The sequence below is a fragment of the Rhyacophila brunnea genome, unplaced genomic scaffold (genome assembly GCF_057557595.1).
Source record: "Rhyacophila brunnea isolate RB1 unplaced genomic scaffold, BYU_Rbru_1.0 scaffold_1, whole genome shotgun sequence".
NCBI lineage: Eukaryota > Metazoa > Arthropoda > Insecta > Trichoptera > Rhyacophilidae > Rhyacophila > Rhyacophila brunnea.
This window is the reverse complement of record NW_028232751.1, coordinates 36,138,855-36,165,072: the sequence shown is the minus strand read 5'-3', so window position 1 is coordinate 36,165,072 and position 26,218 is coordinate 36,138,855. Positions and strand designations below refer to the sequence as shown.

The following is a 26,218-nucleotide window of genomic DNA, read 5'->3' as shown; positions in this document are numbered from 1 at the left end:
GGTTTCTAAAGCTCTGACAGCCACCCGCTGTTCAAAACTTCGGTATCTCTAAGTCCTAAGAATATCTACAAGTCAAACGCCACTATGTCTAGGGTCGACTAAACGTTAGCAATTCTTTTTGCCCGTTCGATATTTAGGAATCGACACTTTTTTGTCAGTATCGAACCATCCGATACTTTTACCCCACCTCTGTCGCAATCTTATTCCATTATACCTATGTTAATTAGTTACGATCAGAACCTATTAAGTTCGGTTTTTAATTTCAATTATTAATACAATACCTTTCCGCCAAAATATGACGATTAACTTTATGAAAGAGATTCATCACGTCAATTATAAAAGAATCTTCTTCTTATCGTGTCATCCTTTAACGAGGATCAGTCATATATTTGATTTTTTATTTGATTTGCTACCCAAAACAGTTCGGTAGAGCAGCACTCATACTAATCACAGAGGTCGTTTAAAATGCGACGCCGTCTCCTACTTCGCTTTCCGTTGATCTTTCCTTGGATGATAAATTTGGGAATACTGTATTTGTGTCATCTTATAGTGTGGCCGAACTGAGCTCGGTCAGCCGTACTATGTTTTGTTTGGTCCGCGTGCTATGTACGCCCAAAATACTATAATTCTTAATATCAGAGAAAAATATATTTTTATCTTAAAGATTTAATTTCGACATTATAAAATACCCCAAAAGTACTAAAATTTCGATATTTCCGTACTATAAATCTACTATTAATACTAGAAAAATTGGCGAACGGAGAGAGAAGTTGCTCGCAAGAGGTAAAAAAAACAGTAGGCTTTGATTTAAAATGATATTTCTTGAATTCGCCAATAAGCATTTTGGTCGTAAGATGACGTAATAGATAAAAAGGGCCTCGGAATTTCATAAATTCTCAGTATTTTTTTTTGTGAGAACCAAAAACATCCATTTTCAATAGATAACAATGCTTGCTATATTTTTGGCGAAATATTATAATTTCTTGGACCGTGTACTATAATTCGATGTCAAAAAGATGGCAACACTGGGCCGAAGTACCCATTGTAGTTTTCTGGTTTTCATACTAAGCAGAACTTTTTGGACTTTTCCCATTCGATTGAGAACGTCAACATTAAATTTGTAACTCGCTCAGTTCAAAGCCTCATCTCTCAGTGACATCTCGTGGTTTAGCGTCTATACTTTCATACCAAATAAAACGGTTGAGAGAAGATAATAACATTAATAACAAACCATACGCAGTCTCAAACCTAGGTTGATGTGTCAATTATTGCTAATGAGGTGTCTCATTTTGAGACAGGCACTCCTTGCAATCTCAATTCCAAATAATAAAAATAGTGGCTGATATTTCAATAACAATTGTCTAACGCAATGACTGAATATGTATGTACCCATAATATTATATGACTGTATTAAAAATAGGCAGAGCAGGAAGCTGTGGTTTTTATTCCATGTGGAGGGTGTGATTTTGATTAGTACTCTCGACTCAGCTGACACGTCAAGGACTGACCCGGAGGAGGACGGAGTAACGGGTGAGGAGCGTAGGGGGTGCTTCCGCACACACCAAACGAGGCAATCAGGCTTTTACCACTGCATTTTTAAGTGCAATTTTAAATATATCATTTTATTTCATTCATAAATCTCATTGTTACGACTTAAAAATCAAGCTTCTTTACAGTCAGCCGGCGTCGATCTATAGCTACATGAAGTCTTACTCCAGCTCTGCTCATCCGAAACTAGTGAGCCCGTCGATCCAATCAATTTCGGGGTGGGTTTTAGTATCCCCTCCGTATCACTGTATGGCTGCATTTGCTCATTACCTATCATGGAAAAAGATATGAAGATGATTAAGAGACCGTAGTTCGAATGCATACGTGAGAACTAGGACATTTTGGTAGCAGCCTCTCGATACGTCGATTCAATATTGTACTAACTAAATAATATATATATATTATTATATTCTTGGTGTTCTTCGAGAACTGATCTCTCGTCCCATATTTTTTGTGAATGGCTAAATCCTAATCTTCCGTAATATAATATATACATATATATTTATATATATACCAGGCCTATACATATTGATACCACAAAATGCAGGAAAGTTGAATACTTCAGTAGTTATATTAGATCTATGACTTCAGTCATAATATCCTTAAGGTGATACATCAGTAAAACGGCAAATAATTTTCAACTATAGGCACGACGAAATTTTGGACTTGCTGCCATTCGGAGAGAGAACGTCGAGCTGGGAACACGTAAATTTGTTTCGTGATGGCGACGGGCGTATTAATTCTTAAATCGTGTAAAGATGACTAAAAACGTTACCCATTTACTTTAAAAAGAAAACATGTGAATGAATATATTATTAATTATTATTTTTACTAATGTAACAATAAACAGAATATTAAATCGACGCATTTTGGATTTATATGACAAATTATATTTCGTTTGGCATGCGTCATTTGCACCCGCGACCCGCAATCCTCGCATCGCCTAGCCACGATCTTTATAGACCGTGCCTCAACTGAGGTATAGCCTTAATGATAAATATTCTATTCTCTCATAATACTCGTAATACCTTCTCATAATAATACAGCAAAGGAAACCTCTTGTAGATAATAATTATCTTGACTACGCAACCTCTGTAAGTGGCGCAATCTCCAAAGCGTAGTTACATGTAAATTGTACGTATTACATTTCACCGTTTATCGTGAGCTATCTTACTGGGAAGAAATGACCGTATTGCATTGAGATCAAATGTGTTGTTCAAATTTTATTATATTCAATAAGAACAGTAATTTGATATTGATTGGTATCAAATATATCATTATTATCAAATATTTAATATGTACAACTTCATACTTACGAACACCTACAGGAATTTTTTATAAATATATAAAATATGAATGTATTTATAATTTACACTACCTGCATATTTTCTTCTGTCTTGTCATTGTATTCCGGTGGTTTTCATTACCTGTTTTTAAGTTTTTATTTAATTTAGAGATAAATTATATTTCAATATTTCCGATACAACAGCTCGCGATGAACTGTGATATGACCAACTGCATACGTAAAAATTTCCGGACACGCCAAAGCGTTAGTGATCTAACGCAGGAATAGAAGATGCAGCTATTACAATTTATTCGCCACCTATTTGATGTTAATCATTCCGTCGGCGGAGAATACAGTGAAACAAATTATTTAAATACGTATTACATAATTGTGGATTCTAGTTTCTAATATTAAATTATTTCTTCCTAAAAATACTGGCATACATCATTTGTATTAAGTAATATAGTTTTCTATAAATATATTAAAAAAAAAAAAAACTTTTTATTTGTACCTATTCCGGGTTCAAATATTTTTCTAATTATAATCATGGGGCTGGGTTACATTTACATGAATTTAGGAGTAATCCTTCTAACTTATTTAGGAGTAATCCTTCTAACTAATTTAGGAGTAATCCTTCTAACTAAAAGTTGTCAAGAGGCCTCCACACATGGTAGGCTTTATGCTCTCTATCTTAAATACCAAAAGATTTTTCTAAATACAACCATAGACGACGTAAAATGATTGCACTGAAAAGGGTGTTTGGCTGTGAATGAAACTCAGTAGGTATATGAATATTTGTGATTATTTTATGGAACATTGAATTTTACATGATAATTTAATTACGAGAATTTATTAAAAATATAATTACATATTTGATTGCTGCAATTAGTGCTTATAGATTTTTTCTTGTGCCAGTTTGTGTCTAAATATAATATAAACGTGATTATACCGCAATCTATAAATAGTACCTATTACAATATTAAGAAATCAGATACATCATACTTAATATATAAAATTATTATCCACGATTCCTATATCATTCATATTATTATGTAAACAACAAACCCCGCACTACGGACATGTTGTCTATATATTATTTACCATTATTATTTTTGTTTACTCGTTGTTTACCTTTGGCCAACAGGTGCCCTTCACCGTACCCTGATAATTGACCGCGCGGATGAAAAATTGCATGCACTGCAAATATTTACAAACGTATTCAAACCCTATTCACAATTTATTGAAAAAATAATAATAATCGATAGAATGACACTGCAAAACAACAACTGTATTGCCACGAATAACGTTTAATAATGCGAGTTTTGAATAATTCAAATATACAACCAATTATGTAATGATTTGTTTTAGTAGATTTTTTTTGTCAATTCTTAAATAATACATTGGTTATAATTATTATAAATTAAACAAAAAATGGTATGACAATACTTGAATTAAAATCTGAAGTTCTCAATGCCACCGTGTCGTATATACGATTATACAGAAAATGAGTGAATAACAGGTTTTGTACAGACATATTGTAGTGTCATATCTTTCATAGCCAATTTACCTTTTGAGGGTATTTATAACATAATGATATAAGATATATTATATCTTATTACTAAATTCATATCTATAGTCATCAAGCAGCTTAAAAATCGTATACCTAAGTATCTAGTTTTTCGTCTGTAGCTAAATTTTCTATGACCCCTCTGTTCCTACAATAATAATAATAATTTTATTGATGGTGGCAACTCGTTGAGTTACGATCGTCAATAATCAGTTGAATATATTATTTAATTTTCAAATAAATTTACATCTGAGACGTACAAAATAATACCATACGACTTTCCGTCCTTTTGAATGCAGTCACATTCGTTCGATCGCATTCCATTTTGCTAGTCAGGCCATTATATATTACCCATTGTTTTATATGTCGTTTTTCATCTCGTCAAAAATGCATTGCAATATGCGAGAGGAGTGTGTGCGGACTGAGCCTCTGTGAGCCCTCTCACATGAATAGGCATCCAGTACATATTATCAGCCCTCAGAAAACCGCCGGAGGGGAATTATTAAAAAAAAAAAACAATAGTGAAAAGTATGGGAGACTTGTGATTGCCAACTTGGTCATTAGCATTGCTTTTACTCGCTTGCTGCTCAGCTAAAAGGAATATTATTATGCCTTTATCATATGAAAATGCGCACTTTATTATATATGAAAATGCGCACTTATCAAACCAAATATTAGATCGCATACATTGCAATACTTTTAACAATTTACGTATTGAAATAACAAAATTTTCATGTATGTTTAAAATAATATTAACCAAGTGGAAGCACAACAACAGATTTTATATTATTAAGAAAAGGAGTGTTATCGCATTATAGCTATTGGCCAATGCACCACAATGAAATATAAAATTATAAATAGTCATGAAATGAAAAAAAAAAAATACTTAATTACTGACGACAATAAAAAATAGAAATTATGTTATACAATATTAAAGTAAAATAATAAAAACAATTATAAATCTAACCAAACAAATCAAAACCTATTTAAGACGTCCACAAAAGTATGAACCTTTATAATGCTATCAAAATATAGTTAAATCGTACGATTCACAGCATTATGAAACATCACATCCGTCCTATGACGGGGTATGAAAATTGATACTTGCAAGTTTAGACGTATTGTATATAATAAACCCATAAAAAAGTAAAATATGCATGAGCAATCACAGTTTTGGCAGAAAGAGATTGCATTGACAATATACCCATTCAAAAACGAGTCGGAAAATTCTTTTGATTATCATTATCATAAGGAAACAATGATGATATTACGTATAGAAATTGAATAATCTATGTTCCACTTAATTATGTGGACGGGAACTGTGAGGACTCCAAATAATCCGTCTTCCTTTGGTACGTAGGTAGCCGGTTTACCAGTACTTTATTTTAGTCATAATCGAGAGCCATTCCTTTATCTGTGACTACTGGAAGATTCGACTGGTTCGTCATCTAAGAAATACGAATCATTCCGCTCCCTTGCCGTCAGGGTTAACGACCAGAGCGTTGGAGCGGACCCTTTTTTGAGTTGCTCCGCTCCAGGGTCTGCTCCGCTCCAGGTAAAAAGTTTTAAGTATTATGCGTACTTATACAAATGTTAAAAAAGGAGTTTTAAAATAATCGTCATTTTCATTATTAATTATATTAAACAAAATTGCTGAGAGCAAATCGTTTCTCATTATTTGCCTCTTCTATCAAAAAAGTGAGGTTATTTATCACTCGGCAGTGTTGCCATATTTCAAATAATTCCAGTGTTGCAAAGTGTCAAAATATACTAGTTTCATTGGATTTTAGGACGAAAAAATAATAATTTAAAAATGTGAGCAGTGGAGCACTACAAATGTTCGGTGCTCCAGCTCCGCTCCTGCTCCGGGTAAAATCCCATCGCTCCAGTGCTCCGTACTCCTGCTTCGAGCTCCGCTCTAACGCTCTGTTCATGACTACTAAGCAAAACACTAATTTTCACAAATATAATTTTCGTGACAATTGAAATTTCTCAATCCTTCAATAGTATAGTGGTAAGACGTGCCATAGCATTTATCTCTGTTTCACAACCACTTTTCCCACCAATGTTCGATCCCAGATATATAAACTCGCCCACTGTTTCTACGTTTCAGACTATACTTAGTCCGATCAATAACCATTATAATAGGACCATGAATCAAGTTATTTGCACTTCAACGTAGGTAGATATGTTACGCAGATGTGAGTAAAATCAATTATTTTACTCTCATATTTTTAATATCACATAAAACAATTTTAAATTATTATAGAACTAAGCTTCTCGCAGGTTTCATTTCCCTAACACACGTGGCATAAACGAATCCGCCGTGTGGAAAATTAAAAGTAATTTCCTGTAATAGTATTTCGATTTTATGATGCTGTTATTGGAGCACGTGTTTATTTACTAATAATTTTCCCTTGCTCCCAGCACTCAGGTTTGCACAGCACATCAAAATTACCCCGCGAAAACAATAATTCGTTTAGCAATGAATTATTGACACAATATGTTGTCAATATTCCGACTGCAGCTGCTTCGTATAAATACCGCTTTTAGATTTATTATTTCCGATGTAATTTGGACAGAATTTGTTGACAATAAGCATTTTACTTTAATTAACAATAAATAGTCAAAAATAAAATCCTTAAATTATCAATCATAACATCTATCATACTACTTACTAACACTATACATAAACTAATTTTCGTTTTTAGCAAGTATATTTTTTTATATTCAGATTATACTTGATTATAATTGATATAATTTAATATAATAATATAGTAAACGAAATTTCAAAAACATGTGTACCACCTACCAAAATGGAACAGTACAAAAAATAGAAATTTAAAATATCTCTCCTGATAAGCTGGTGTTGTTATATACCTCTCAGTACCTACGTATCAGAGGCGAGGTGTGGAGGTAGGCTGCTAAGGTTCGACATAAATAGTACATACTAAACTTTGTCAGTTATAATTATTTGTTTTCGTTGAATTAATAGTACATAATATTACAAATGGTGTTGATAATTTTTTTTTAAATTCATTAAGCCCTGCCTAACCAACCCATAATCTATAAACAATATTCTTATATCTATAAAATATCAAAAAATATGTATGGTTTGATGGCATAATTTTAGATAATTTATAGATATTCTAGATATATATTCTTTACTGTTATCTACTATGGCTTGGATTAGACAGGGTTTAATTGAAATTTAAAAACTAACAAACACTATCTATACCTACATTGTTTGCCTTTGTTCAATGAAAACAAATACGTTTGACTGCCGAAGTTAAGTATGCACTATTTATGTCGGATCTTAACAGCCTACCTCCACCCTTCGCCACCGCTACGTACAGTGATAGTTATAGTGTATTTATATAATAGTAGCACTATGTACAAATAAAATTAAATGGTTTGTATTCTCCATTATCTCGATGTATTCGCTTTAGCATGGCTAGTTATATGAAGTTACTATAAGGAAGTCAAACAAAGTTCAAAACCACCGATCGTCGGTTTTCTTCTATTTTAGATAGATATTTTTATCCTATAGGTACGAATTGGTTTCAAAGTTCACAAGTTGGACGCAATGACAGCAATCTGAATTATTAAATTAATGATATTCTAATATTCGCTTCAGATAATTGTAAAATCAGTGAGTAAAAAACAAGATAGATGATTCTATTTATAAGCTGTTAAAAATAATGCTTTAGCGTATTTAGAAAATAATAAATATTATCAAAATGCTTGTTTGTTCGAAGAAAATAGCGTAATAATAATTTTGTAAGTATTTGTAAGTATGAATTACTTATGATTTCCCTTAAAAATTGAAAATTTATAAATGTCTTTTCAGATATATCTGATAATAGTCGATTTGGTCTAAAGTTTTTTTTATGTATACGTAAAATTAAAAGAAGAAACAATAATAATTGATTATCTCGATGTCTTTAGCGCAATCAACCAATCAACATGTATTGACAAATATAATATAGGTAGATATATTAATTTATGATACAGAAAATAATTTTTTTTCAAGAAATGCTGTCGAACTGTGGTGTTAATCAGTATGCACTTACCAACGCGATAGATCAATAATGGACTTTCACCAGGGCTTGAAATGGACCGGAGCGCACCGGAGCGCCGTTCCTGTTCGTAAAATCGGTAAAATTATCGCTGTCTCGTGGCAAAAATAATTTGACCGTCTGAGCTAGATATGCCATAGAATAGAAAATCTAACACATCTATTTTTATGAAATACACATAAAATTTGATAACTATGTAAATATCTTCAGAAAACTGTCGAGCGCTCCGGTTCGTAAACATCTCCATTTCGAGCGCTGACTTTCACTCAAGCAATAAGTAATAATTATATTAGCAAGGTTTTCGGTAGATACTTCCGTTTACCGGAGAATCCTTTGGATATCATGGAAATGGAGAGTTCATAACGATGTAGTACTTCCTCACCAGTGACGTGCTGTGACTTTTTTTGTAGGAATTATGTTGAAAAATAGGATATAACTATGCCTACCATTTGCCACACATTGGCTGACGGCCAATGAAGTAGTTTTTGTGTGTGATTCTGCACCCCGTTAATATATGTTTAATAGTTATAATTTATAATATGTAACCTTTAGATGTAAAGTTAAATAAAATTTTCACGACAGTTGTTCAATAAAAAGCAACGTATTTTTTTTCCGTAGTAATTCCCTATATCGTTTCTTTCTGGGGGTGCGGAGCATGTATGTACAGCATCTATGGACCGCACGCCACTGTTATAACTTACATATTATTTATTTAGCTATATGCAGAGTAATTACACTAATCTTTTATCTCTCCCGCTAATTTAGGAACCGTCAATTAAGGACACCAAGTAACGGAAAATCATAATTACCGGGGGAAAAATTGAATGTGTTTTATTAACAATTTACCTACAAATCAAATTTTTTTAAACTTATATACATTTTTCTTTTGTGGAATAATCTACTTATATCTTTTTAATTAAAACTTTGGATATTAAATAACGTCATAATATTATGACCAGTTTCTTCTAGACATTCGTTATATATTATCTTAACTATAATATTTCAATGATTTACAATAATTAATATTAACACAATTAAACCGTCCAATGAACGCTCACGGCTTTTTAAATCGTTATTATTATTGGTTTGTACATGAATATGCAATAATCAACACAAAGTAAACAAATAATTATTATTGTATTTAATCCCATATTTCATACTTTCGTCACTAGATCCTAGTAGCATTTTACAGTGTTGACGTTAAATGCATCATAAAAAAAACATATTTTTATTATCTCTGTCTATGTTGAACTTCTTGTTCATTGGTGAATACTAAATATGACAGTTAATCGATAGATAGTATTAGCGCACAAAATTGTATTTATAAAACGATAGCTGTCAACGACATATAAATTTTTAAATAAGTAACCAATAGCCGGTAGCGTGTTTCCCGCCGAATTAGTTTTATCGCTCGCGATCTAGGTACCTCCCGACCTGTCGATGGTGCACATTTTCACATACCGGACAGGATCGGGGGACTGCATCAATAAATACCGAGTTTAATTTTAGTTCCATGTTAATTTCATTTGATACGAGTATAATTTAATATTAATTTATTCGTTACAATCTAAGATTATAGATTTAGTTAGATCTTAGGTTACAATCTAATTTTTTTATATCATGCAAATCAATGAAAATACTATCAAAATAATAAGTGGCATCTGTGAATTTTTTTAAGAACTTATTCTTTTATGGATAAAAAAAATGTTTGTTAACTTTAGTTTATATAATTTTTAAGCGATGTCGGTAGTGTACAATTAATCATTAAATTAATTTTACTCCATTTTTCAGTAGATTATAGACTAAAATTTTTACAATTAATTCAAAAGACGTTGAATATTATTAAAATTAAATAAAACTTATCTCATCGATGCAATAGATAAAGATTCGCATTCTAATAATTATGATGTGGACGTGGTATCGAAATAATTAAGTATAAGTACACTAGTATTTGTTGTTTTCAAATGGATAATTTGGGTTTACGTTTTCAGTGCATTGCTCATTTCAAACTCCAAAGTCTACTCCAGTGGGTCTATTCTATACTTATCGACCGCTAAAGTGATAAATATTATCAAACTTGGGTAGGTTTGTATCAAAGTATTAGCACTTATTGTAACAATTACAATAAGTTAATTTATATTATTGCAATAAGTGCTATATTTTAACAGCAGCAAGAAAAGTGCTAATATTTTGATACAAACCTACCCTAAGTTTGATAATATTTATCACTTTAGCGGTCAATAAACACAGAATAGACCCACGGATCAAGAAAATCAGCTGTACATTAGCGATAATATCATATCCATTAAAGTTGATCACGTAAACGTAACCTTTCATTCAATATTGGTAATATTTGAGGGCATCAGGGGACTTTGTGTTTCTTGTAATTTCATGACTTGCTCCTGACTTAGTTATAAATTAAAACTGCTGCCAAATCTTCACCTGCCCCATAGCGATTGGCTTTTGCATTTATATCTTATTAATATTCTGTTCTGTTACTAAATAAGGAATATGTGATTTTCGGTCTAGTATTTTCAGCAATATTGTTTTATTTAAATTTCACCATAAATATTTTTAATTCAATTCTAATTCATTTATTTCCATACAGTATACTTATATGAAATATGAATGTATGAAAAACAAGGTTTTAGTATTAAAACAGTACATATTAAAAAATAAAGAAAAATAGAAGCAACGTTAGTGAGTACGTGGAAAAGTACGCCGAATGACCTAAGTAGACCCCATTTTCAGAATTTATAAAACAACGTCCACCTAAACTCAACCTCACATAGATGAAATATATCAAAATTGTAAGTGATTTGGTTTAACACAGTAATTGCCCGCCCAATTGGCATTTCCAACGGCAAATTAGTTCTGCGCCTTGGACGGTCCCGATTTCTAAGATAATTTATCAGAAACACACAGCTCATTACTATCAAGAATGTCAGAATTCGCATGTTTCGCGAAAAACTATATTTTGTTCCGTTTTTTTATTTTCTTCGTAATGAATGGCATGTACCTACACAAAATGCACAGTGTGACACTGTTCGTGCATGTACATTTCTGCTGTTAGTTTTTTCTGTATTTATTCGAATGTGGGAATGCGGGAAAAACATACAAATCGTGTGTTTGACAAGGCGGGACGTGTCGACGCTCGCCCGCCGTCGCCGCGCGAGACACCTGCGGACGCGAGAGGCGTCGCACCGAATGGCGTCGAGTCGCGCGTCATCCCCCCACAATATGTCGCTTATCGTGTTTTGTTCGCGGGTTGCTCGCAATGAAAAAGGTAAACCGCGATTGACGCTGGTTTTACGGGGTCCGCGCACGACCCCTAAACTACAAACGGAACGTTAAAAATCAACCCGCCCCTATTCTCTTATTTTTAATACAAATTCCAGCACTAGGCCTCCATTACTTTGTCCAGTAACATAATATCAACATTGTTGTGTGTACCTACTTAATTAATTATAAAAACCCATAAGTACATTTATGGTACCAATATTTTTTTCTCTAATACGTAATAATAATAAATTATATGGAGTTTATTTTCAATATCTCTATATATATAAAAATCTCGTGTCACGATGTTTGTGGTCGAACTCCTCCGAAATGGCTCGACCAATTTTTATGATTTTTTTTATGTATATTTGTTAGGTATGAGAATAGGTCAACAAGTATATTTCATACCGCTAAGTGATTAGGGTATCTCTATCCAGAAAAATTTTCTTTTATTTTTTTGACAATTTTTTTTTTGTATTTTTTTTATTATTTGGCATAAAAAATACCTATAACCCCAAATTTTCACCCTCCTACCCCCACCCTCCCATTTTTTAATCGCGATTTTATTATTTTTGTATGAACAAATTTAACCGTCGTTCGTATTTCAAACAAAACGAAATTATTTATGTTGTTGAATGACAGATGGCGCTACGTCCGAGAAGAATTCAAGAGAAGCGTCGCGTCATTTTGACATTTCATTCGGCATATCACAACGCAGTACGTGCAAAATTTTGTATGATTTATTTTAATTTATCTATTTTTATGTACGTGTATTACAGTACACAATGCCAGCAAGACGCAAGGGGGGCCATTTGGGCCCTCGAACGAATAAAGCAACAAACATGCGAAATAGTTATTTTGTTTTGTTACGCCAAAGAAGTATAACTTCTAACGCGCATAAATAAGTAGACAAACCGATTTTTTTATTATTTTCTCAAATCCACCCTTCCTAGACGTCGAACAGACAACGCCGACTCAATATGCGCACACATTTAACACAGAAAATGCAGTCACATTCTGAAGCACTGACGGGCTTAATGTGAAAAAATCTCTCTATTTTATAATATGTTTTGTGTGACGTGTCGGAACGCACACTAGTTTTGTAGTGCTGTTTTTCATTAATAATTAAATCCGCGGGCTAGTACTTGTCAAAATGTTTGTTGGCAACGCGGAAACCGATTTGATTGGCCAGCCCTTTTCTCTCATCACTAATAATTATTTCTCCGCTAAACTATTTACAGATAATCATTTCGTTCAAATTTACATATTATGTTTACTATGTGTGCTTCGACCAAAAAGTCATACCAGAATGTATTCATGTCCAACACTAATTTTCATTCCTGTTATCTGTCCCTTAGATGGCATTTGGACAAAACAGTTTATTAAGTATAATTATTAATAATTGCATTTTTTGTAAAGAATCATTATTATTTTAACTTCATACAATCGTTTTGGCTTCCAGCATCTCGGAAGACAGTATGAATGACTAAGTAGAACCCTGTTTAATAGGCAGTGTGTTTCTCAAATCTTGGAATCAATCCGCCACTAATATTGCACCATATTACTTTTAGTCTCATATAATGTAGGGTTAAATCATTACCTACTTCAAATATATTATTTTGCTATTTAAAGTCGATACACACAAGGCGAAATTTTGTCGACTCCACGGAATCTACTCTACTGAGTGTATTATTTGCATTGATTCCTTTATTTTTAGTTCCCAATGAACACATGACCTCCTAGCCACACGGGATATCGCTGCAATTACCTCCATTTCTCTTTAATTGAATTCATCTGAACTTTTCCATATTATTTTCTTGAACGTATTTTTTAAATCAGTTGCTAAGATGAGATGGGTAGGTGCTATTCGAAACAATTTTATATCGTGAGAGGAATAATTTGAGGTCGCAAACAAATTAAAATTAAAAATTAGATTTATTATTATCGTACATCAGCGTACAATATTAAGATTATCTGGAATTATTATTATTTTTCAAACAGCTTTAAATGCTCTTGGGTATTGAATGCACAGTTTGAATAACACTGGAATAAAGATTAAACATATCTAAGACCGTACTGCTGAACCTGGACGTCCAGTTCATAAGTTCACACCATAATATAAAATAATAATATTTATTAAAAACATTATTATGAATAATTTATTAGTAGTTTTAGGAATAATAAAATAAATAAATAATATTCATAATCGTCGTTAATATGAAATTATTTTTAATTTCATCCAAATATTCCAAATGATCATGTTTCGTTGTAGATGACTAATGACAATTGAAATTTAGCCACTTAGTGAAATCTGATAATCAATTTAGAATTAAATAAATTGTTTTGAGTTGAATAAGAATGAATTCTCATTCGTACACGTAACGAAACCGCTCTCTTCTATGTTTAATTTATAACAAAAATGTATTGTAATATTACCTACTCGTATTTATTTATGTATTCAAACATGTTTGCCTTTACTTCTCGTATTAATAATATTATGTTTCTTTTTGTTTCAGGCCAAGTTGCTCGAAAGTTCTCACGCTTGGCTCGGAGCCTCGACATCGTCAATAGCCGGTGAGTTTGCCGTACAAAACGGTAGTAGGTGCAACATAATAATATTGTCATCGGCTTATTCAGACGGTCGTAGTTTCTGTTAAAGCTTAAATCTCCACCATAGCACTTGAGTGTTTTACTTAAACAGAAAACGCGATCGATAGAGTAAGCCCTTAGACTATAGATACATCAGTAAACCCCTTTTGCCTTACTAAGTGTACTGTAGTATCTAATGCGTCGATGACATTGAGCTACTTTACAAGCTACAAGCCAGCGAATTTACAATCTGCTTGTAAACTCGCCCAGTGTTATCATCGAACTAGCTAACAAGCAGATTGTAAACAATCTACCGAGAAAAGTTGATAGCCGGGCTACTTTACACGCTACACGCTGGCGTGTGGGCGATCTGCGTCTGCGCAGTAGAGCAATAGTAGCGACCTCTAGGTAAAAAAACGAACTACTCAATGTCATTAACGCTTAAGTGAAAACTTTAAAATCTTTCAAATATTCCCAAAGAATTCTCAAATATTCGAAAAGCTGGGTGTAAAAATTAGTACCTATTCGTATGTAAAATTTTAACTACATTTCTCACTTTTCTTTAATCATGTTATGGCAGTATTTTATTGGGACATTTGACATTTGTTAAACATTGTTTTAGTTTTCTCCACTTTATCAATCGGGTTCAGATATGGCAGTTGTCATTATAAATTGCACACAAAATCTGTATGCATACGTACCTACAAGACGACCACATAAACAAAGTATCGGTATATCGTCCCCTTCATCAAAAACTCACCTAATTAGTAATCTTGATACTTTAAAATTCACATATTTTTGAGACTTAAGGTAAGTAATGAGCAACCGTATTTGACGGGGGCCAAATTAAATACCAAAAACTTTTCGGGGGCCGCATTTATCCACATATTATGGTCATCCATTAAATAATACGATATTTTAAAATGTTTATGACATTGATTTTTTTTAAATTTGAAACCAATATATATTTTACATTATTATTTATGATTTCTTCTTAGCCTTTAATATTCAATTCATTGATGATATTTTCGATAGTCTATACCTATATTCATTCTCTCGGTTTTGCGCTGAAAAATAAATCAAGATTAATTTGGATATATTTTTTTATACTAAACAATTTCCCATTCATTTAATTTTGCTGCGAAAAAAAATGATTATCTAATGGTAGCAGGTCAGTATAATATAGTGTATATACCTACTATTAATTCACATTTAAACTGCCTCAATTATTGGACATTTCTTTATGATTAATACGTCTGGTGTTATAATGGTGAAAAATAATTCCTCTTCTGTTTGGCAAATTTGAGATCTTTTCTTCAATCGATACTTTAAGCCGATCTATGACACATGCTACAAGTAATCAATTGGAAAAAATTACATTCCTGACTCCACAGAAGAGGTGTCATTTTCAATCACGACAACGCCAGACCTCATACGACTCAAAAAAACTATGGAAAATTGAGGTAGTTTAAATGGGTAGTCATGACAGATATTCCTAGGTAAATAAGTGTATCAAATAAATTAAATAATAATAATAAAAACATATAATCGACACAATCTAAAGCAGTGATGTTCAACACACTGTCTATGAGCCTCGTGCGGGCCCCAGGATCGTTTCTTGCGACTAGAATTTTTAATAATAATATCCCAAAAAATGAATGAGATTGTATTGCTTTGTAACATGATCGATTTGGTTTTTATGTATACCTTAGGTACTCATTTAAAATAAAATTTGAATAGTGAGACTTTGCTGATAGGGGATGATACTGTGGTCAACGCACCCTTCGACGATAGCCGAGCACAATATGCAAATGTTTAAATTTGTTTAAATCATAATGCATGTATGCCTCGTGTTTCTTTTAGAACACTATCTGCATAATGAATATTTAATTATACAAAAATATTATGTAAATTCATTTAAAATAATAAATAGGAAACAACAAAGATTTGTAGGGGACACACTACTAAAATTGTTGAATCTTCACAAATGGAGAATAATGTTTTGCTCTTTAGTTCATTATTATCGATTATATTTCAATTTAAGTAATGAAAATTTTGCTATACTTATTCTATTTTTGAATACATAAACTTTAAAATATTATATCTACACAATAATATTCATTTCTATTCTTGTATACTGCTAGACGTCATAATATATTTAATATAAAAATATGCTTGAAGATTGTGTCTTACCAATCATTATAATATAATAAATATTAAATTTGTAAGGGGTAATTTCAGAGTTCCGATAAATTTAAACATGTATTTTCTCCGTCGACTATGATAAATATATTATGAATTGCTCATCTAAAAAACTTACGTGTGGATATGGCAAAGTAAAAAAAACATTAAATTATTTACAACTGAATTATCAATAGTGATTTAATAATATATCATAGTATTATGATCGAAATATTCCACTATTATGTAATATTGAAAATAAAAATTACGACATGATAAATTTTCATTCAATTTTTGTCCGAGTAGATAGATTTGATAGATTCAAGAATTATTACTCGTCTTTCAAAAATACGTGTTGAGTCAAATGTTATTAATTTATTTTATATAAGTATATATTATTCTACTATTATATTATATAATAACAAATATAAAATTTTTTTGCTATACCAATTTTATTTTTCACTATCAAATAACAAATAAAACCACGACACAACATTTGTTCACATAGTGACTTCCGGACAGCTAGTAGAACTAATTAAAGTTACATTTTATTAAGAATTTGTTTATATATATTAAAATTATCATTAAATAATATTATTAGTATATTTCTATATATGTTTACCTAGGAGCCAGTGTTTCTCAAGTCATTTCTATGCCAAAAAATGAGTCAAGTGTTTTACCTTAATTTACATATCTTTCAGAGCTAATGCACGTTTTGACTTTTGAGTATATTCATAATATAATCTGAAATCAGTTGTAATGCGTTTTCCAAAAAGACTTAGGATATACTGGCAATCAGGCACAAATATATTTACGTACTTATATATATATATATATATATAATATGATAAAACATACTTTATTAAGAATGTTGGAATCTTTTATTACAACTCATAACATTATTATTCCGTTTTTACCCAAACTCGGTGCTCAGTCAGCCTAACAATGTCTTGTACGTCATGTATATAGGTAAAGATGTACTTTATGCTTAAGGACTTCACGAATCCCACAGCAATAGTCATAATGTCAAGATACTAATTTAGTTGTTTATATCATGTATCTTGCATTTAATACCATACCCTAATTATTTCTCATTATGATGTCTACGTAATATTTTATTTTGTTTTAAACGGTACATCTATCATGTTACGTAACTAAGAGTAAAAGTCAATAAGATCAACTTTTTTATGGATGTAATTTAAAATTGACGAAGTTGATTTTATTTAAATTTAATTATTTAAACAAAAATGCTATTACAAGGAATCTCCACCCGATTTGTCATAAAATCATAAAACTGGTGATGGCTGATTGAACTCAAATATTGTCGTTTGTATTATCGTACTCTTAGTATGCATCTGCGTAGAATGATAGATTTTACCTCATAAATAGTATTATATTCACACTTGTATGTTTAATTTTAATGTATTCTAAATATTAATTTTATTAAGCCTTGTTCACGAGCCAGACGAGGTGATTTTATTAAAATGTAATTTCATTTTTGCGCCATGTGTCGTATTAATTTATTAAATTATTTATTTATGAAATTAAAATGAATAGCTTAACGTATTTATGTACGATAACATTTTTTTATAATGTATTTTTAAGTTTTGCTCCAGGCCAGCGAATTTGGTTTTTCTTTGCAATAAGTACCTACTTGTTTGCGTATTGCACTTTTTTCAATAAAAACCGCATTATTGGCTGTTATGTTTAACTTTTTTTTCTCTTTTATAATTTCAAAGTAACATTTATAACTATTATTAGGTTTGTTTTGTTAGTATCTAAGTACCTAAAAATTTCTTTATTTCGGTAGGTACCAGTAATGTGTTCATATTCAATAATAATTGCGAGATGCGATGCGACCTTTTCGTTTTGTTATTTATATTATAAGTTATTTGATAAGTTCATAATTTTATTCGTAGTAATACACTATTTAAGTCCCTGATAACTATCTTAGAAATAGAGACCATCAGTTGTTTATTCTCCCAAGGTGCAGGACCAACCTACCACTGGTAATGCCAATTGGGAGGGCGATAACTATGTTCAACGAGATTGTTTCGGGTGATGATATATTCCACCTAGAATCATTTATACATTGGTATCATGGACAATTCGAAGATGTATCGGTATGGTTTCCTACTATGCTTGTTTCAATGCAAGCAAACAATACCAACATAACTGAGAATCGCCTTTGTAATGTGCGTTTACTATAAACAAAAAAAAATCGGTGCGTGTACATAGGTACTTATGTGCAGCGCTCGAAATGGAGAAGTTTACGAACCGGAGTGCTCGACATTTTACATTATAAGACATTTACATAGTTATCAAAATTTATGTGTATTTCATAAAAATAAGCGTGTTAGATTTTCTATTATATGGCCTATCTAGCTCAGACGGTCAAATTATTTTTTCTACGAGAATGAGCGATAATTTTACCGATTTCATGAACAGAAACGGCGCTCCGGTCCATTTCGAGCCCTGTATGTACGCGAGTTAGAAGTTATAGTTCTTTGGCGTAACAAAACAAAACTTGTGATAACCTAGATTCTTCGACTAGCTAATAATTACCTTGTTAAATTACACACTCAAGAAAAAGGGCCGCTTATTCGAGCGCCGTTGCCTTATTTCTATACACTTTAACTTAAATTACTAAATGATATAATGATTTATCGTTGTTTTCATTTTTGAAGTAACAACTGTCACTCTGACGTTTAATCGTTTGTATACGTAAGGAATTCCAAATGGCCGACAATAATAAATTCGTTGCCTAGACAATGCAACAATTCTACTTTCAAACTTGCGTTTGTATACAGCTGACTGATTTGCAGCTAACTTCACACTGTCGTAACGGTGTGCGCGCACAGCTCTCAATTTCACTCTCTACCAAACTCCCCAAAATAAGTATAACTTCAAAAACACTAATGGATAGGTACATGGTTTTATGATATTTTAATAATAATGATTCACACAAATCCATCAGGAATTCACGTGGAACAAAAACAAATATTGTTGGAATTACCTTCAGACGGATTCTTGAAAAATAAATATAAGGATTGTTCTTTAACATCATTCTGGTTGCAAATGCAACATGTGTATCCAGTTTTAACAGAGAAAGTCCTGAAATACATCTTACCTTTTCCAACTTCATATCTATGTGAAGTTGCTTTTTCAGCATTTGTAGACATTAAGTAAAAAAAAACAGGCTATTCGCTGTGGAACCGCATCTCAGATTAAAATTAACAACCAGGGAACCAAATTATGATGATCTCAACATAAAAAATTGCATCCTTCTCATTGATTATAATAAATATTATTAATATACTTAACTTTTATTTATTTTCTTTTTATTTTATTATGAATGAATTTTATTTTTCGTTTATCATTATTTGGTTTATGTACTAAAAAAGCGAAAAAAATATATTTTGATTGTTATTAAAGTATTATACATTTTTTTTTTGGAGAGGGGTACCTACTCAGTGTTACGAAAATTTTAGAAGGGGTACACAGATGTCGAAAGTTTGGGAAACACTGCGTATCGAAATGCTCTCTGGCATTGTCAATTTTGATGATAATTATTATAAGTATTTATATCAGCCAGGTTGTTGCACTGCTCACCTTGGGTGCCCTTCTCTGTTGTCATAGATGATGCAGTGCCGGAAGCTCCCGAACCCCACCAGCCGACTGAAGAGAACCAATCGATTAATCCGCAGAAGCTGAGATTCGTAGGTGCAGTATCGTTATTTCAAATTCCCCGTTCCGACATCAATCACCGGGAATTTTATAGAGCACTACTCGTGGAACGGGTTGGACTCCCTACTTATCAAGAGAGACTCTTGCCTATCAGAGCATATCAAGTTTAGATTGGCCTTTTGGGCCAATAACGACGACGCGAAGCCACTAGATGAAATAATAAGATGTGTAGAAGTTTTATCGAACTACAAATTTGAAGGAGAGTATCAAGAGGCTACGTGGTGGTGGGACTTCATTAAAAGATATTCTTTGGAAATCCGGGGTTGTCCAATCACAACCGCAGGGTTATTGAATGAAATTATGAGTCTCCTTAAAAAACATTATAATTATTCTTATATTATAGTTCTTACGGGTAGGAAAGCGTAATGCCTCTAGCAGTGGCGAAGGGTGGAGGTAGTATGTTAAGATCCGACATAAATAGTGCACATTAAACTTTTTAAGTTATACGTATTTGTTTTTATTGAACTAGGACTACAATTTACAGATGGTGTTGGTTAGTTTTTAAAAATCAATTAAACTCTTCATAAACCAAACTATAATAGTTTTGGTATATTTTGGGCGATCCGACAAAACTATGCACACTTTTTCATTGACACATTTGTTTTCGTTGAATAATTAGAAATACATATTAGGTAAAACTGTTGGTTATTTTTTTTAAATGCATTGCCTAACTAAATCAAACTATAAGTAATACCTAGATAAAAAATATTATTCTATCCAAAAAATATTCATAATTATGTAGGATTTAACGGCATAATTTTATATATTTTGTAGATGGACGAGTCTTTTTTTACTATTATCTAGGTATTATGGTTTGGTTTCGCAGGGTTTAATTAAATTTTAAAAACTAACCAACACCATCTGTAAACTGTAGTCTTACTTCAATTAAAACAAATAGGTAGGTACGTATTACTGACAAAGTTTAGTCTGCACTATTTATGGCAGATCTTAACAGCTTACCTCCACCCTTCGCCACTGGCCTCTAGCGACAAAAGATGATAACTGCAGTTAATATTATATTCTACTGATAATTAATTTACATGTTGAACGATCAAAACTTATCTGTTCTTAAATTTAACTATTCTTAAACAGTAAAAAGACATTTTGAAATCAAAATAAATCTACAATTAAAAAACTTTATAATGTGCATTTTTTCAATAAATTTATATTATTACAATATCATTCAAATTTAGTTTAATAAGTACTTTCGATTGGCGTATGAACATTTTTTAATAATTCATAGTTTTAAAGCGTTTAGATTTTTAAAAAAACATCAATATTTTTGGAAACTCTTTTATTTCTTCTTGAATTCTTTTGAAATCCCTTTTATGTATGTTGATTTGACCGTTGATATTTCTTGTGACTGCACTAAAGCTCGATTTATTATAAATAATAATAATTTCAAGCTATACATATATTCAGTCTCTAGAAAAATTCATGTTATTTTTTAATAAATCAAAGAATACACACGAAAACTATAAATTACGTTAATATTAAAAAGTCTTTCTACGGCATTCAATAGAATTAATTAAACTATAATATTTTAATGAAAAAAATACCATAAAATACGTTGTACCTACTAACAAAAATCCGGTTTTTTTAAGATTATGATATCTCTCAATTTAAAAAGTGTTTTTTTTTAATGTTTATTTATTAAAAACTTTAAAATGTTAACTATTAGAACATTGTCAATCTAATGTTTCGCATTTCTTCGCTAGACACCGTACCATTACGCTCCTGAAAAAACATTACTATTTCATTTGTTGACCCATCCAACGATTTGAGGTTGTTCACCAGTATTCTTATTTAGAATTAAGTTACCTATGTGTTGTCACATGTTATTTGTTACCCCTTGCCATAAAAATGTGGGCACATATTTACTTTTTTCATTTAAAAGTTAAACTTTCTTAATTTTGTTCGATCTTATTATAATATAAGCATTCTCATAAAACAATATCATTAACAATTTAAGAATGATATCTACTAACATGATTATATGTACTTACTATAAGGTTTATTCCATAATGTTAATCTATTTTTATCCACATGGATGAATTTTAAAATATCCAGGACTTAATAAAGTCGTATCTTTTTTCATATATGAATTCATTATTACGTGTGATTGATATATAGCAGGGATGGTGAACCTATGACCCGTGGGTCAGACACTGACCCACGCAGGCTTTTTAAATGACCCACTCGTTGATTTTTATAAACTTATTTTATATCATAAAATAGAGAACAGACAATCAAAAATATTAAAAACATAAAGTATATAATATACCTATCTAATGTCGAATTTATAAAAAATATTTCCATGTGGACATTGGCTAGCTAATTTTCTTTCATATCACTGCACCTGTGTAAGAAGTACATGGTCGTAAAACGTCGAGTTTCGTCTTTTTGTCGCGAAGCGTGTATGACTCATGCTGCATCGTAGAACGGGGAGATGTACCAGTATTGAACTAAATGGCAGCCTTGTCTTACGCGTCTAGAAGTGTTTAATAATTCAACATTATTATTTTTTTATTATTAAAGTTTCTCATCTACATAATATGTACCTATGTGTATCAAGTACGTTAATAAGAAATTTCTTCTCAAATTATTGTGTTCTAAATATAAATATTTTTAGTTGTAGTCCTGTATTAGGTCGGCGGTTAAAAAAATTAAAACAAACGATACAAGTTCCAGACCATAGCAAACAAAATGGTTTGAGAAATATGGTGTGATTAAAAAGAATACAATGAGTGTGTGTGTAATTTGCCATGTACACAATTTTATCGAAAATCAGGACCGGATTCGTCAGATTAAATGAACATTCTTTAATAAACAATTGGTTACCAAGTGGATAGTAACCAAGTTTAGTAAAGCGACTTTAATGATATATTTGCGTTTATTTATTTTATTCGACACAACTATTTTAAACAATCGGTAAATGAAGTTTGGTACTTAAATAATACATTATTCCTATATGTATCGACAAATACTATTATTATTTCTTTATGTCTTTTAGTATTCGGAGGGGTACAAATAAATTTTCTCTAATAAAAAAGTCGCCTGCTTTTATAAATATATTTTGAAATATGTGACTTAGTGACCCACGAGCTAGTACTAAAAAAATAATGAACAAAATTTGGCCCACTTCTCAAAAAGGTTCGCCATCCCTGATATATAGGATTTAATTTGTGTTTTATCGATATAATACTTTTTAACGGCATGGTGTATTTTCCATGCACCATGACATACTTTAATCTTGTTTTACATTCTTTTGTAACTTACGAATATTTTTTCAAATACGATTTGCAATACAATAACGATTTTTAAAAAAAATCAGATATTCTCTATGGAGCAGGTTGACTTTAGACCATTACATGTGTATAGAATTTAATAATTAAATCAACAAGTAGGTACCTATAAAATATAATTTTCCAATAGTTTAATATCTGAATATAATTTAATAAATTTGTTATTGACTTAGTAATTATTTAATCTTGCCATTAATTTAACGGTGGACATAGATATTATACATAAACTCGAAAAAACATATAAGTATAGCATTTTATACAAAAACATCATATTATATACTTACCTGCCTTGATATAATATAACTATTCCATTGATTATAAGCAATTATATTCTAATTGTTTTTTACTGTGCAGTCAATTAAAATGTATACTCATTTTCCATAGTATTAATAAAAAAAAATCATTGAAGACATACAATTTTGGTAATAGTTTCTTTTCATGTCACCCACGGACATCGATAACATTGGTCCAAAAGATAAGTTTTTTAATCTATCAGTTCAATTAAAGGAATTTTTAGTCATTAAAATCATTGGATAGACTTGATGAAATAAAATCAAAATAAATACACAATAAAAAAGAGTAAACAATGGGTATATGAGTAGCTGTGCCAAATTAATATAGATGGTTATATTATATAAAATAATATTCATAAAAATAATCATCCTGGGAGGTCCCTAGTATATAAATATCTCCTACAGTCCCTTGGGTACCACAAGAGTACCCAAAATGAGAACTGCAGTGCTTATTTGGATGTATACGCTTACACGCTTTCTCAGATAGTCGGTTGAGCGCCACTTACCTGGTTTATCAGTCAAACAACGACCAATCTCAGTATCATCTTACAATATTTTGTACATATCGATCGTCCAGTTCATTAGTCAGACAACTCCAAAAAAAATGAAATTTGAGTTAAATATGCAGTTTTGTGTAAAATTCTACACTCTTCTACCTGGTTCAGTACTCGGATATCTCCGAAATTCCACCAAAAAATGCTGATGCTGATAAACTTCTAAAGAATTAAACGAAATGTTGATATTGTCTGGTTCATTAAAAGAATATTTCTAAATGTTCTCTCTAAATGTCTCTAAAATTACCTAATCTTTAAACACCTGTTGATAAAATATATAAAATTCGGGCATAAATCAATAATATTTTATTTTTTGGTGATCGATAGAATATTGCTTTTGCTATTATCTCAAAACTAGTTATTTGGAGTAGTCATGACTAATGAACTGGACGATCGATATATTCACAAAACATATCTGAGCTGTAACAATGTGTTTTGAAGCCACCGTGTTCTTTTCCTTCATACTAATTAATTCGACCAAATTTTAAATAATAATATCTTTGTAATTACTTTTTTACGAAAACAAGTACCTATCTATATTAATAATTTGGATTACCTTCAGAATATAATATATGTAACAGTAGAATAATAATTCTACTTTTCTTTAATAATTTACCTACATTTATTATGAAGTTTTATTAGAATTATACAATATAATATTATAAAGTATCGTTATATTTTATATACAAAATGTTATTATTACTCACATGACACATATGATATTAGGGTTAATAAAAATGTTGTTATTCGTAGTTTTTTGTTTATAAAAACATTATTGTGATGATCATGTGCCATTCACATTTTTAATATGTGTATGAAAATTGATCTCACAAGTTTTCATTATAGTTTATATTATAAAATGTTCTAGCTAGAGTGATTTTGTTCGGTGAATTAATTAATCTGTAGGTTAGCTGAGTACTACTTATTCTTATGATTATTTAATAATATTACATCCATATTCCATGTATCTTGAAGTTTTGGAAATAATAAGATTTGATTACTAAGGCTTCTTCTTATTTATTTATTTATTTATTTTATGATTTTTGTGTTTATTTTATGGTTAAATTAAGTTTCGGAAACGCGTTCCTGGAATGTTTAAATAAATCAAATAAATAATATAATATTCAATTTAGGCACCGGGGCCGATTGATGTTATAATATCTCATTTTAAATTGTTAATTTAAAATATAAATAAATTTTCAAAAATTTTACTTTATATAGAGACTATGAAATCTCTACATTCTTATAGACAGTCATTACATTAAATAATTCAATTAATGAACCAAACAAAGTCGTGAAACACGGATTCGCGTCTACCTTTGAAATACATAGATTGTATCCAACGAATATCTAAGCAAATGGCTCAACAACGATTCCTCATAAAAAGTAGGCACCTACATACCGGCGGCGAATGGTGAAGGTAGGTTTTGTTGATCCAAAATGAAGAGTGCACACTAAACTTTGTCAGTCATATTTATTTGTTTTCTTGAAACTATTAATACAAAGTGCGGAGTGTGTCAGTTAGCTTTTAAAATTCAATTATACCTTGCCAAAACCGAACAATAATAAATTGAAAAAATGTTCTTCTATATATTATAAAATATTTTTAATTATGACATCTGCGGGTCTATTAGGGTAGGAAAGTATCGAATTATTAACACTTGTAACAGAGCCAACTTTAAGACAATTTTAAGAGGTATGTTGAGTGATTTTATAGCAGAAACCGGATATTCTTAAAACACAAAGCATAATATCATATAAATCGAACGACTGAAAAAAAATTAATTCTGT

General features: G+C 31.0%; 1 protein-coding gene across 2 annotated transcripts in view; it reads left to right on the top strand.

Moving 5' to 3' along the window:
* LOC147079724 (protein bric-a-brac 1-like) overlaps window positions 1–26,218 on the top strand; it is a 489,046-nt gene that overhangs the window by 452,478 nt on the left and 10,350 nt on the right. For both annotated transcript variants that reach the window (XM_085943612.1, XM_085943602.1), the window contains exon 2: window positions 14,275–14,332. In XM_085943612.1, the coding sequence (XP_085799738.1) occupies window positions 14,275–14,332 (58 nt within the window). The remainder of the gene's footprint in view (window positions 1–14,274; window positions 14,333–26,218) is intronic.